We start from the raw sequence: 16,319 nt of genomic DNA, 5'->3' as shown, positions 1-16,319 counted from the left end.
TTATAAATGGCTCAGACGTGAGTATGTTTACAACAACCCAAGAAGTGGGCATCCATCAACCTCTGAATGAAGACAGAATTGCAAAAAGTTTAAGAAATTGTAGCAAGAGATTATTATTTGAAATAAATTTGTGACAGTCTCACAGATGAGCAAAAGCAACGAAGAATATCTTCATGTGAAGTCTTCATCCAGACTTTTAAGACAATCCTAATTTCCTCTACTGTATTGAAGTCCAGGACCTTGATGATACTGAAATTTTTTTTTGACAAACGGTACGATTCGTTAGGAATTTGTACCTGAAGGAATGAGAATCAATGCTGCATTCTATGTACAGGTGTTTTAAAGGATATTGTTGCTTTTCCCAGGTGAGCAGCAATTTCGAGAGAAAGACACCTAGTTTTTGTTGTGAAGACATTTCTGATGAAACAGTATTGTACAGATCAACCATCCACCCTACTCTCCCAATCTATCACATAAATCAACCAAAATAATGATGCATATGTCAAGAGGGCTGGACATATGAAAGAAAATACTTCAATAGTTTGATCTGTCACCTTAACTGTGGACAACAACAGAAGCTATGTAATCAAAACTAAATCATAGCATATGAAACTAAAAGTTGGCACTTATTACCTGAAAAGGGTCTAAAAGGGTAGAAAATAAATTCTCTGAGAATATTCCTTGCAGAATACCAACAGATAAACAAAATGATTCTTCAGCGTCATCATTTGAAAAGAATGGAAACCATTCTTGACAAAATCCTTTTTAAAAATAATGAGACCATAAATATCAAAGAAAATTACATCAGAGCAATTGTCTGTGGGGTGGGGAGGGGAGGCATGGGTATTATCAAATGCTGGAGAAACATTGAATAAAAGGGCATGCAAATCCTTATCATTCCAGGCAAGATGAATAAAAGTTTCAGTAATAAGCTTTCCAAAACCATGAAGCAGAACACACTGAGATGGAATGAAAATTACACTGTAAGCATGAGATATCTTGACCTGGAATACTTTTATTAACTTCAATATTTTAGGGACAATTTCTAATAAGACCTTGTTGAACAACTTTCTTTAACAAAATCTTAATTTAAATATAGTCCTTAACAGAAAAAATATCAGTACCTTTCTTAATCACGTTAGCCAACGTAATTTTTACCTCCGCTAATATAGCTACTGTTTGGAGTCAATTTTTATGCAGTTTCTAGAATAATTCTTAATTTTACAACACACACACACACACACACACACGTCTTGGTCTTTACCTTATAGTGCATTTTACTGCAATTTAAGAAAGCAGATGATACTGATCTGTTATTACCTGCAAATAATATATATATATATATATATGTGCTCATAGATATCAGTAATGTTGGGGAGGGTTAACATATTCAACCTTTAGTATTAGTAGTGGCAAATGATGCAAGAAAGCAGGCCTATACAACATCAACCAAAAAAACCTTCCCATTTCACCTATCCATTTCCTCCTGGTTCCTCCTTGAATTTATTCAGGTTATCCACTTCCACAACATAAGACGAAAGTTTGTTCCAGCAATCAACCTCCCGTTGGCTGAAGGCAAACTTCTGCACGTCTATTCTGCAACCATCCCTCCACATTTGAATTTATGTTCCCTCTTCTGAGCAAGAGAAAGAATCTTAATCAGATTGCCTCATCTAGTAACTTTGAATATTTCCATCAATGATTCTCATTTACTATGGACCCCAGTACTCCAGGCCCATTTGTCACTATTAGAATTTTTTGGTAACATCATTAGTTAGTTCCACTGTACAGAATTTAAAACTAGCTCAATCCACTAGTCTGCTTTAAAAAAAAAGCAAAAACCCTTCCCTTTACCCTTCATGGTAGTTACACCTTTGAACCATACATCAATACGCTGTGCTCACTGCTTCCTAGTGCTTTTATCTGCAGATTCTTAATGAATGAATAATCACTGCTGATAATCAGATCTAGAGTATTACTCTCTTGTTGCCTCTCTAACATGCTGCTGTAGAAAACAGTCATCTGATAAATCCACAAGTCTTGCTAATGTGTGATCAAAATCTGTAAAGTCAGAATCCCCCATTACAAGACGTCCTGATTTACTGGCCCACTATATTTCTCTGTATAGTTGTTTAGGATACTCAACAGGGTGATTAGGCCTATAGCACACTCCTATTTTCATTTTCCCTGTGTTTATGTCACACCGAACTGACTCAACATTTCACTTGCCCCGTGTATGAACAGCATTAGATTTTTAACTAAGAGCATGGCCCCTCCCTCCTTCCCTCATGTCCTATCTGTCCTTTCTAGATTCAAAAAAGTACTTATTTCAAGCATAAAGGTTTGCTCTCCTTTGCACATCCAGCTCTTTACGAACAGTTTCAACTGAAGCACTTGATTGTAGGAAGCCTTCCAATAGATCTTTAACTGTTTGGTCAATTTTCTCAAGGGGAAAAGGCTTTAATTCTTTAATTTTCAAATCCTCTTAACTGTGCGAACTCAAGTAATGAATACTCGGATACCAGGAACCCTCTGTATGTCGAAAAGCAAGCGCAGCATCAAATATCTTAACATATTACTGCAATATATTCAACATAGTGAAGACACAATGATAATGGTTCCCCCAAAATTACAGGATAGAGGAAGCAGTGGTGAATAATAATGGCAAGGATTCTTAAGGAGTTTGCTGGATTGTCCACTTCAATCAGCAAATTATGTCATGCTGCTCTTAAGCATGAAGAGTTGAATGACTTAGTTCGCAATTTCAACTTATCTAAAAAGTAAACATATCTCCTTTGTTCTGGGTTACAACAGTGTAAATTGCTTGAAATAGGAACTAAAATTACAGTATATCACAAAATGTTTTCAAAATAATTCTTTATGGAGGATTTTGTGTTTCCGTAAAGATATTAGTAGTCTTCTGAATGGACTGGACATTAAACACAATCCTAATGAATATTGTATATTTACTGATCCCTCAGAATCAAGTTTGAAAGGAGTTTTGCTGCACATTGGAAATGTGTTCCCATCAGTTCCCGTGCTTCATGCTGTTGGCTTGAAAGAAACTTGTATGTCCAAGATTCTGAGTGCAATAGTGTCATGAAATTTGTTTGGGATGTCTGTGGTGATCTTAAGGTAATTGGATTAATCACTGAACATCAGTGAGGTTTCCATGTAACAGAAAAGCATTACATTGTGCAGCAGTGAAATAAGAAAGAATTTTTACCAGAAGGTAATGTAGTAATATAAACTTTTTTTTTTAGCCAAAAAAAGGTTCTTCCCCCTCTGCATATAGAGCTTGGATAAAGGGAGGATTTTGTTAGTGCTCTGGATAAATGAGAGGGAAGGTGGAATTTGCTACTTAAGGGAAGTGTTTCCCAGTTTAACAGATGCAAAACTCAAAGAAGAAATTTTTGTTGGGCCTCAAAGTTGCATTCAAAACAAAGCTACAGGATACTGAACTACCAACTTGATGATTGCTTAAAGCAGTTGTGCATAGATTTTTTGGTTAGGAAGAAAAGACAATTATGAATCTCTGGTGTTGACTTTACGGCAATATTGTAAGCATAAGCTGCTGAATGTCTTTAAAAATCCATTTTCTTCATTGAGTTTTCCTCTTCAAAATTTTGGATATCTGAGTGGTCAGCAAGGAGAACACTTGGCTTTTGTCAGTTCCAAGTTTGCTAGGTACTGCCATTATCATTGCTTTCTTAAGAGAGAAAGCAAAATGGGTTATAGGAAAAACTCTGAGAGGAAAACATAAGGAAATGTAATGTACATATTACATTATGTTTGGTTAAAATATTTTTAAATGAATGACTCATTTTTAAGATAGCATATGTATTATTGTATGATATTTGAAATCGGTCATTCATTTTATCAATAAAATTTTGGAATATGTGGTAGAGACATCATTTTGGTATTTTTGCAGAGGTGGTCAGTGGATCAATTTCCTTTAGAATCTGCAATTTTTATTATAGAGATATTTTTTTTTTTTTTTTTTTTTTTTTTTTGCCACACTGTAATTATTTGTGCTACGCTTCCTTGTTAAGTTTGCATTATTAAGGGCTATGTCAGAGAATTTTATGGTGTCATTCAAGGGAGCCATTCCTTGAGGTTCAAGGAATACCACATAGAACCACAGTCGGGCATTTGTACATTCATAATTCCTGCATATATATATCCCTTGTGTAGATATTTCACCATGGTTTTTATAGTGTGCAAAATAATCTGGAATTTTTAAATTCAATCTTTAAATTTTACAACAGTACCAACAAGCTTGGGGGGTGGGGGGTTAATGGGTTAAACCAATCATTTTATATCTTGTTTAATTTTTACTGTGAATCCACTAGAGGGCATTTTTATATTATCCTTTATGTAGTTTCTAAAAAATCCTGTCACTGGGAAGTTCCTGTGAACTTCCCAGTATTGAATTGTTGTTAATAGCTCTGTATATTGTTCAAATCTTTTTATCACAAATTGATGTTCTTCATTTTTTCTGAATCTCGAAAGGATTTAGAGCCAAAGATCGCAGAGACCTTTATTTCTTTCAGGTCCTTGTTGGACAGTTCCAATGAGAGGCAATCAACTGACATTTTTACTATTGTCCAACTTATCCTATTCCATTAATATGGCCACTTCTGCAACATTTCTCCTGAAATATTGCAGAAGTGGCCACGGGTAACTTAAACCTTTAGAAATTTTGAATACAAATTATGGGTACAACATTCTATCATTAATATTGGAGGATGTAACCTCATTCCAAATTCTTTTAGTGGTGCTGCATTCTTAACTATCACTGAAGTCCAATATTGGACAAAATGACCATTTTGAAGTTTCCTCTTTAGAAATATTGATCTGTTCTGTATCGAAATGATTTGCAAATTCGGAAGTCTCATTTTTGGCAGGTATTTAACAGTATTTCTGTCTGATTATTATACGCGGATAATGCATTGCTACAAAACAAACTTGTAGATTGCTGTTCTTCATGGCATGCTACCACCCATTTGGTTTCAATGCCTATTTTACTTTGATCATAATGCAACAGTGTAAATACCTTTTTTTTTTTTTTTTAGGGCTGGGTTACCTACTGGTGAACTGCAGCAGTTAGAACTTAATTAGTGTTAATTAAGATCTATATAACATTAAAACAATCACTGTTACCTTCCTGCCACAGTGTAATTTTTTAAATGCAACACTCTGGACTACATCTGGAATATACTGTCTTGGTTACCATAATAAAGAGTACAGAAAAGTGAAATGTATGTAGTTCCACTATAAAAAAGTTACTGATTTGAAATTCATATATGGTACTTCTTTGCTAAATTACTTTTCAAGATTTTGTTTTCTGCTTTAAAACTGGGCTGTAATATCAGATTTTTAGTTGATTAAATATGGTTTTTCATTAAGCTCTTTCAATTATGGCAAAACATTCAATATTATAACCTTGTTGATAATTTTATATGAAGTGATTTTTGTCTTTTTCATTGAGATGGCTCAAACTGGACTGTTTCAACATCTGCAAATGGATGGTAGCCAAGTGTTAAGTCGCCAATCACAAGCAGCAATGGCTGCTGCTATGGCCCAGTTCTCACAGCCTCCTCATGGATATGCAGCTCTTAGTACATATGGTCTTTCTCACCAACCACCTAGTGCCCAGCTGTCCAGTGCCTTTGGTCAGCAGAGTATGTTTGTACAGACTGCTCATCCTGGCCCCCCTCCACCAACAGCTCATCAAGCTCAGGATATTTACTCATCAAGCCAGTTTAGGGTTCAGCCTGGTTATCCACAAAGTCAGCATGTCACATCAAGTCAGGTGAAATGATTTAACTCATTATCTAAAAGAAGAAAAGTTAAAACTAGAAATATAGTAGAACCTCCATACAGAAAGCCTAAATCAAACAAGATGTTTTCTGTTATAAAAGGGGCGCCTCCGTAGCCAGGTGGGCAGGAGCAGCAGTGCGTAGCACACACTTCTTGATTAGAGTGGGGTTCGAGCCTGTGACCACCAAATACGGAGGATGCAGCAAGGTCAGGGAATGACCACCGCATATCCTCAGAGCAATATGGCCTTAGTTACTAATGCTCCTAAAAACCAAATAACAACAGCTATTATAAAAGTGATCTGAAGTTCCATAAAACCATAGGTGCCATTTTTTTCATTCACTTTGTACATGCTCTGGCTGCATATTGAGGTTATACTGTAATTCCAGTTTAATCCTATAGCAGTGACTCCTTAACAGTGCAATTCTTTTCCCATCCTGATAACATAAAAATTTGGAATTTTTAGATGTTCATTATATAGTAACTCAGTTGTTGTTGTTGTTGTTATTTGGTTTTTAGGAGCATTAGCAACTAAGGCCATATTGCTCGGGGAATATGCGGTGGTCATTCCCTGACCATTCCGCATACTCCGTATTTGGTGGTGACGGGCTCGAACCCCGGTCTAATCAAGAAGCATGTGCTACGCACTGCTGCTCCTACCCACCTGGCTACGGAGACGCTCTAGTAACTCAGTGCCTTAACACAAAAAAAAAAAAAAAAAAAAAAAATTATTTAATCATAGTTGATTTTGGTTTTTAATATTTTCCTTATTTGTGCATGTTGCCTCATGAGACGTTCTCTTCGTGAACTCTGTGGATGAACTGAGCATTTCAGAATGCTATATTGAATAGTTATATTTCTAAAAGAAAATGTTATTTGCCTTTTCATGCATGAATATAAAAAATAATTAATATAAAAATTTTGGATAGAACATTTATAAAGTTTATATATTTAGCTAAAACTGTAACAAACTACACTGGTGTTCAAAGAAAGTGCATCATCCCTTAAAATTGTAATTGTCGTCCAAATAACGTACGTATATGGCAATGTTTCTTAAAGATTGCATCAGACAAGATTGACACGCATAGGTGATGATGTAATATTGCATCAGCTGTTACTTTCAGCTATATAATCGCACTCTGCAAAAGTTGCAGTCGTTCCTTGCTTGTCTCAGGATGGCGAGTTACGTGCAGTTGACACCACGAAGAAAGAGTGCTATTGTTGCTTAACACGAGAAAGGATGTTCTTCCCATCATATTGCTTATAGCGTGTCTTGTAATCGGTCAACAGTGAGATTTCTTTCCAAACTCAAGAATACTGGTTGTGCTGATAGGAAAAAAGGAACCGGACACAAACGAGTCTCCAGGCCAAAACAGGACCACACTTTGAAGTGCTTATGCCTTAAAAACCGTAAAGCTTCATCTGAGCTAAAAAGAGAATGGGAAGAACATACAGGAGTAGTAAATGCAGTAACAGTGAGAAGACGTCTCTTCAAAAATGGACTTGTAGCCCTTCATCCTAAGAAGACCCTCCTCACACAAAAAATGAAAAAGGCCCAACTAATTTGCAGTAAGGAGTATGTCAAATGGACACCCCCTCCCCCCAGGCAGTGGGAATCAGTTTTCTCGGATGAGAAGAAATTAAACCTGCATGGCTCTGATGGGAGACAAACAATTTGCCGTAGACGTGGTGAAGAATACCATCCAGACTGTATGGTGTCTGCAGTGAAATTCCCTATCAGCCAAATGACATGGAGGTGCATTTCATATTGCAGAATAGGTCACCTGCAGTTTATAAAAGGTTCCGTAAATGCCAGTGGATACCTGGCTATATTGAAAGGCAAATTAACTTCAGGAAGCCATAATTTGTGCTTGAAACCACAAACTGTTAGTTGATTACCTTCAGAAATTAATCTTGTCAATGCCTCAACAGTGTGCTGCTGCCATCAGGGCCAGAGGCGATTCAACTAAATATTAGTTTTCATCTGGTGAACTTTTCATTTTGTTTTCCATTTAAAATGATAAACTGAAGCAAATTGAGGGCTTCTGATAACATTTCAGCCATAATTGTCGTGTTTACCAAAACTGTTGTATAAAGGTTGCAAATGCTCATTCTGGAATATTTTGAGAGCATCTGTCAAATATCTTAGCTTTGCCTTAACTATTAATAAATATGTTTTGATTTATTACTATTTATTATTACTATATATTTATTACTATTAATAAATATCTTTTGCTTATATTTCTATTTGTGATGCCAGTCATTAATGTAACATACCATCGCAAAAAAGAGAAATGTGAAATTCCTAGGTGATGCACTTTCTTTGAACAGGATTCATAAAGTTATGATTATATTTATTCCAAGTCATAAAATTATGATTTTGTCTATTGTTCACGTAGCTAGCATGTGAATTAACTAGATTATTTTACATGAGAATATAGGAAGTGGGAAGCTCAATTATTGAAATATATGTGATGTCAGAAATGTCTTTAATATTTGCTGTTGTGCTTTTATAAAGCAGTTAGCATTTTAGAATGCTATATTGCATAGATATGTGCAAAAAAAAAAGTGTGGGAGACTATCAGAATGCAACATAGGAGCTGTATTCTGCTCTTAAATAATTAGTTTCCCGTAAAAAAAAATTTGTCTGCCCAATTCCCCAGTTAAAATTTTTGCTATATCTTTCCATTACTTAAACACCCTATTTCCATCAAATGAAAATGATAAGTGTCTTTACAAAAAATAATAGCTTGCCAGTAAGTTCGTGAAACTATAATTCCCTGGTGTCCAAATATTTAGATTTTATAAATGCAGTGAAAACTTAGCTAAACCAAGACCTCTGTACTGTCATCCCATTAGGGCAAAGTTCACAATTCTTGGGAAGGTGAAGTTGTCATATTTTTCAAAGACACTTTAAATACCACACCAGTTAAAATTGCCACTACAGCAGAAAAACTTCAAATGGTTCAGCTGCTCTTCTGAAGGGCTACCTGTTTGTTGGAGTGTTCTACTGACCACAGTGTTGAAGTTCGCTTGTATCCGGATATGATCCTGATTGTCATCCATGTTTTCAAACAAATGACAGTTCTCACTGGGAAATATGGTGGATCTGATCCTACATTTACTTGTATGATCCACCAGAACTTCACTCTAATGGCTTTGTGAGTAGCACATTATTGCAAAGTAGAATCCATTTCTTATTAGTTCATAACTCTATTCTCTTCTGTGTGCTTCCTTTAGACTATGCGACAACTCCAAATATACTGTTTAGTTAGCATTCCTTACCTTAAGGTTAAATTTTTAATGAACAGTTATCTTTTATAGTGCAGAAAGCTGTTGCTAAAAATTAACCTGATTTATATTACTGAAACTATCATTTGAGGCAAAGAATTACTTTTTTAACTTTTTATCTATGACTTATATAAGAAACATTTATGAACTTTTATTCCCTGGTGAGATGTACAGCTGCTACTTTTGTAAGGTTTTTAGGAATGATCTCTCTCTCTCTCTCTCTCTCTCTCTCTCTCTCTCTCTCTCTCTCTCTCTCTCTCTCTCTCTCTCTCGCGTGCGAACCAACCTATATGACATGTTTGAACATTTCTGCATCTTATGAAACGATTAATGTCTTCAGTGATCGTCACACATTGTATCATATATGGAATCATGTACTGGATATGCCCAATTACCAATATATTCATTTTTCACATTATCATCCTCTGAAAACTTAGGCCCCACAAATGTGTCTGGGTTTGTTGCCTCATCAGTATGCCTGCTGGTGCAACTACAGTGTCTTGACCAGCATAATTTCTGGCAATAGTCTGCATTGTTTAAATGGTAGCATTTTCATTAACTTGCACTTTGGCAACTTTACTTCTACTGTGATGTGCACATTCCCTGAATGTGTAACATTCAGGAAATAGTTGTTTCAGTCAGATATGGGTAAAATACTAAATGAACTATGAGAACAATGGGTAATAGAGGTTGAGAGCATGTCTACTAGGCAGAAACCATGAAAACACCATTTCAGTACCACTTGAGAAACCCCTACCAAATCAAAGAAATGAGGGACCAAAAAAATATCATTCCACCCTATCTCTGAAATGAAGTGGATATTGATGGTGGGGCATCAGATATTGCTGTACTCATACTCCAATTACCAGTTACAATTTGTGAAGTATGTAGAACATGTCATTGCAACATTCATTATATGATGGTAAAGAAAGGGAATGTGAGATTGTCAGTTGCTTTTAACCCTGTATAATTAAAATCTATACAGAAAAAAAATTTTATCTCCAGGCAATGACACCATGCTGTTATAGTTTTTCTGAAAGAGGAGAGATTATGCTAACGTATACTTCCCAAATCGAGGCAAACTTAGTTTTCAGATTTTTGTTACTCACCAAAGCAATTCAGCTGCTTGTGCAGGATGGAGATTTTTTTTAGGACATGGAATTATTTGATTGCAATTCATGTACAGGATTACCGACTCATTGATAACAAGCAATGGATTAAGGGAGCATTTGCCATTTATGAAGATTCTGTGATGTTCTGCCTTTTTTATGGTTGCAATCTGTTTGACTTTATTTCCAACTTTCCTCAGCTTTCTAATAGCACAATTCCAGAAAACTGAGATGTTGTTGCCTTACAGAACTTGTTCGTTTACTTATGCAATGTTTTATTTTAATGCAACATCACGAACAGCCCTTCAGAATATACTAGTAGTTGTCCTCTATAACTGGGATTAGAAATCTGATGGTTTCTTCTTCATTGGATCTCCTGTCCTGTGGTCATTATAAATTACAGTCAGTCCTCGTATAACACGTGTTTGCATTACACGAATTCGATCATACACGATTTATAAATAGGGGAACGTTATCTTATATAACACGAACCGAATTCGCTTATACACGATTCGCCTTTGTGTTTACAAGAAATTGCAGTCGAATGCGGAATCACCCCAACTGAACGCAACATGATAGGAACGAAGAAGATTCTGAAAATGTATTTATGTGTTTTATATCAGTGAAGGGGAAACACATTTCACCATAATAACGTAAAAACCAACACAATTCTAGCTATCGATATAATCGCAAATGCAATTAGATGGAGTTTACTACCAGTTTATAACAGATTGCACTAGCAGAAACGCAACTGGAAATTGTTTTTATTGTTTTATGGTAGTAACCCCCAGAAATGTGCTTTAGTAAAATGTGAGGTGTTAATAGTGTATCTCGGCCTTTACGGTGTTGTTTATTCAGTTGCTACACGCGCGCAGCTTTGTTTATGTGTATCAAGCGTGCCACCTCGTTTGTAATTGTGCAATTTTAAAATACCTCGTGTGTAATTTTAAAATACTTAAAAGGTGTGAAAAGGAAGCGTCCTGGCTAAGACACTGCAGATTCAGAGAGAAAAAAAAAAAGAAGCAATATCGATAAACAGAGGCGGACTGGGTCAAAAATTCTTACCCGGGAAAATTTATAGTGGCCTCATACTACGGTTTATGGCCAAAATCACACCGGCCTCCGGCCCACAGGGATTTCCCGGGTAAGGCTTATGGCCATTCCGCTTCTGTCGATAGAGAAAAAATATGAAATTGTGAAACTTTGAAATTTGAAAAAATATGAAATTTTGAGCGAAATGAAAGACCATGTGATATTGCACGTGCTACAGACCTAAATGAGGCAACGCGGAGAATTACAAAGAATGCAGAGAAAATAAAAACAACTTTCATAGCGGGAACAACTCAAAGTGTAATTAAAATCATTAGATTAAGACACAAGAATTGGAAGAGATGGAACGGCTGTCATCTGTTTGGATAGAAAATCAAACAAAAAACAAGTTTGCTTACAATAGAAGCAAAAGTATTAGCAATATTTTATTACGACTATTTTATTTAATATAATAATTTTTTTACGAATAAAATACGTATTTTATTCGTAAAAAATACTTTTTTTTAGTATTAAAAAATACTAAAAATACTTCATTATAATATATTATTTTTATTACGTATTTTAATCGTTATAAAATACGTAAGTATTTTATAACGATTAAAATTACCCGATTATTTGTGTTTGGTAATGTTTTGGTTCCAAATGTGTGTTCAATCTTGGGTGGTCGGCACCTAACCCTACTTTTCCCATAGAGCCTGTTGTTTATATTGCACGATTTTGCATTGCACGAGGTTTTCTAGGAACGCAACTATCGTGCTATACGAGGACAGACTGTATTTTTGAAGGGATGAAATCCTTTAACATTCCACCCTAAACCGTGATTTCCAGTAAATGTGCTAGGGATGTTGTCAGTATTTTTGAGCATAACACATTGCAAGCAATTGACACATCCATACTTCTAGTTTTCAATGAGTCAAAATAAGAAAAAATTAATATTTAGAAAGCTTATACAGCATCAGCCAAAAACAACCAACACTCCCATTTCACTTATTCATTTGCTACAATAGTTTATCTAGTTCTTTCTTCAATTTATTTAAACTTTCAACTTCCACAACCTGTGGAAGTTTGTTCCAGCCATCAACTAGCCAAAGGCCAAACTTCTGCACAACTATTCTGCAAGTGTCCTTCCCAATGTGAACCCCCCCCCCCCCAAGTGTGTGGTCTAAGCAAAAGGAAGAATCCCATCAGCATTGAGTTTGCTTGATCCATTCAAAGCCTTAAACACCTCAACCAGATCACCTTGCACATGTCTAGGCTCTGGATGCTGCAATTTGTAAAATTGAAGCCTTTCCTGGTAAGAGCACTGTTTTGTTCTGCTCACTAATCTTGGTGCCTTTCTCTGTACTCAAGACATGACCTGACTATTGCCTTATACAATGGATAATCACCTCCTTATCCCTTCTAGCAAAATTCCTGTACTATCTTTGGAAAAATTCCCATGAGCTCTCCTGCCAGCCGACTGAACAATTATGTGTGAGTGTAGTACCACACAGTTGGTACCATACTCTGGGATTACTGCTACCCATATGCAGTAATTTTCATTTGTCAATGCTAAACTTCAGTTGCCATTTCTTCTCCCATCAGCCTAAGTTTTCTAGATCCTGTTGTAGTAGCATACTGTCATTATTCACCCTGCTAACCTTCGTATCATCTGAAAACTTGGACAAAAAGATAAAACACACTAAGTTTCTTTCAGAAATTATGGGGGTGGGGGGCTAAAAGAAAAATGGATGGGCATGTCAAGTTCTATACATTATTTAGTGATACTACTGCTGTCAGGTTGATCAATTACACAACATGAAACATGCCAGAATAGATAAATCATACAAGGTGGTCCTTCTATACAAGGTGATACATCTATCCTCTATAATGGGAAGCCTTGTCATTCATCAAAGTTATCATAGTGAGGGATAGATTGAGCTGACTGGAATATTTTCCAAAATCTGTCAGTCACGGCCAATTAGTGGTGTAGTAAAGTACATATCACCAAATATTTTCAGTGCTGCAGAATTGTCAACAGCAAGAAGAACAGCACAAAACAAGACATTTTTGATGTCTTGGGATATTTTGATGATATCCACCATGTATTTGCAATATCTTGCATCAAAACAACTTTAGCTGTTTATGTTGTTGACTGAATAATGGTTGTATTTTGTAATTTCAGCATAAGTCTAAACATCTGAAGGCTGAAAACCAGTCATTGTCGCTGAAGGGACCACTCTATCCCTAAGACAAAAAGTGGACACAAATGTGTATAGATTATTTCATACTTGCATTGAAATCTAACTCTACAGCCTTTTCTATTTTGTAATACAGTTTGAAAATTCAAATTTTATATACCTATTTTTGAATATTTACCCAAGATGTAACTGAAAGGAAGACAGTTCTCACTTCAATTCCCGACTCACTGAGGGGAATATGGGCCACATTTTACATAGTTCTGTTTTAGAGCAATAAAAGTATGCTCCAATATTTTTAAATTACATTTTGCAATGACAATCACTCTTTAGGCAAGCCAAGGATAGTGCCTCTTAACTCCAAATGTGAGTTAGGTTTTCAGCCGGGGAGAACAGATATTGCTTATTTGGTACAAGAAGGGTATTTATTTGTTATCTAATGTTTCATTAGATTATCATGTAACATTTATGCTTGATAGCTGGAACTTTGTTGATTTTTGAAGTCATTAATACATTACAGCTGTTAATTAACTTCGTGCAACCCTTTTCAGTGCAGCTTTATTTCTGCTGCCTTCCCCTTACCGTCCATCTCTAACAAAAACAACTGAAAATGTGCTCTTCAAAAATTATTTGAGTTTACATGAATTATTATGTAAAACAGCAAGGTAAAACATTTTAAAAATGCTTCAGACATTAAATGTTGACTACTTATCAATATAGTGTGTGGTTTTATAGAACAAAACTCACAGTACCAAGCTTCTTTTCTTCTACCCTTAACCCCCTATCTCTACACAATGCAGTCTTATTTGGATTTTCATTGTTCGTCACAAAATGAGGATGGTTATTCAGTCTTTCTTAGTATGAGTAAGGCTGAATGATGCAATGAAGCAAACCTTTTCTGCATCAGCCCAAAAATAAATAAAATGATAACAGAAAATCAAATAAAATAGATTTTGTATGTCCTGTCTCATCCATGAGGGAGAACAGTCTTTTCCTCATTCATTTTACTTGATCCTTTCAGATCTTCTCCTTAAAAGTCTGATTGAAAAATCTGCAGTCCTTCTCCCTACTAATAAAGACTCTATAAATCATAGAATCAGGACACCACATGTCCTTTAATTTCATGCACCAAATTTCATATAATACTAAATCATAACATTTAATGAGTTTTATTTATTTATTTATTTTTTTTTTTGTCTTTAACCACTTTTGACATGACTCTAGGATTTCTCTTCCCCCAATGCAGCTTATATTTAGAAGCATTAAACTTCGGTTGACATTTTTCAAACCATATATGCAACTGAAGGTCTTTTTTGAAGCAACATGGCCTAGCTTCAATTGTTAACTGTCCTTCCCACCATCAAATCATTAACCAACTTTGACATCTTACCCTAAATACCCTCGTCAATATCATTTATGAAAATAAGAAATAGGAGACCAATGCCAATCCCTGAAGGACCTACTTGTTACACTGGGCCAGCCTGCATTCCAGCATAGGATTTTACCGGTGCTGCCACCTTATATTTCTATGAGCGATAAACCTGTCAAATGTTTAATTAAATTCTTGATATATAATGTTAAAATAGTTATCTGCATCCAACTGTTTAATTTGACTACATGGTAGTGATTTACCAGATTGGTCAGGCATGGCTTCTCTTTAATGAAGTCATGCGGTGCTTGGATCTATTCAAAATCCGGAGTGGCATTCATATCCATAGGCTCTGCGAACGTCTCTACTACAAAAATTCCACCTTTATGAACTGCTGCAATCTGAGCCAACATTTTTTATGGTGTGATACACTTGTATGCAGCCTGTTTAATTACAACTGAATAAATACCAGCTTTTCTAAAAGCTCTTATCTGAGATCATTATATCACTTATTTTACAGCAGTCTGATACTTTAATGGTCCCTGGAATTTGAGCTTTTTTCAACTGTAAATGTCAATAAAAGGTATTTGTATGACCCATCTAAGAAAGCCAACTAAGAAATACTGTCAAAGGTTTAGGCCTAAATGGATGACAGATGAACTAATGAGACTCATGGCAGAGAAGAAAAATGCATGGAATGCATATAAATTATCATGAGACACAGATGCCTATATAGGATAGTCTGTAATCAAGTCACAAAGCACATTAGGCAAGCAAAGCCAGATTACGAGAAATATTTGGCAAAGGTTTGAGGTTGGCAAACAAGTAGGGGCATTGACGAGGCCATGGTATGTCAAGGATCTGGGAATATTCTTACCATGTGTACGCCATATCCAAAAATTTCATTACTTCATATAACATGTCCCACCTAATTTTTCTTACTATTGAATACACCATGAATTGTCAAACTAATAGAGCAAGCTTATCTGCGAAAAGATCTAAACCTCCCAAGCGCTTCCTAATTCATTTCACAAATATATGTGGTCTCAATCCTAATCTCAATGATGTCCATTTCCACTTGCAGTCAGCCCAACCCCATGTACTTTTTCTGACAGAATCTCAGTTATCAGTTGATTCAACTACTGCTCATCTCAGTTGCCTAAATTATTCACTGTATGATTCCTTTCTCCTTAAAGGTGATACTTGTGCATATGTCTGTTCTGATATTTCCTGTCAGAGACTTGCCAATTTGGAATCTCCTCTCTTTGATCTTCTCTGGCTTAAAATCTCTCTACCTCATTGTGTCAAATTCATCTGTTGTCTCTACCGTTCTCCCAACTCCACTAATCACTTGGAGCTCTTTGACTTCCTCTCCTTGCAACTTGACTTTCTCCAGTCCAACTTTCCTAACAGTGAGGTAATTTTCCTTGGCGATTTTAATGTTCGCAACTCCAGCTGGCGTCTGTTTTCTAATCACACCGACCCAGCTGGTCGAGATGC

General features: G+C 35.8%; 1 protein-coding gene across 4 annotated transcripts in view; it reads left to right on the top strand.

Moving 5' to 3' along the window:
* Positions 1-16,319, top strand: part of LOC150087353 (uncharacterized) — a 521,069-nt gene that overhangs the window by 484,042 nt on the left and 20,708 nt on the right. For all 4 annotated transcript variants that reach the window (XM_090371151.1, XM_090371150.1, XM_090371149.1 and 1 more), the window contains one exon: positions 5,492-5,815. In XM_090371151.1, the coding sequence (XP_090227277.1) occupies positions 5,492-5,815 (324 nt within the window). The remainder of the gene's footprint in view (positions 1-5,491; positions 5,816-16,319) is intronic.

The sequence above is a fragment of the Mastigoproctus giganteus genome, chromosome 4 (assembly GCF_048544385.1).
Source record: "Mastigoproctus giganteus isolate SK-2022 chromosome 4, ASM4854438v1, whole genome shotgun sequence".
NCBI lineage: Eukaryota > Metazoa > Arthropoda > Arachnida > Uropygi > Thelyphonidae > Mastigoproctus > Mastigoproctus giganteus.
This window is presented reverse-complemented; position numbering and strand designations above follow the sequence as displayed.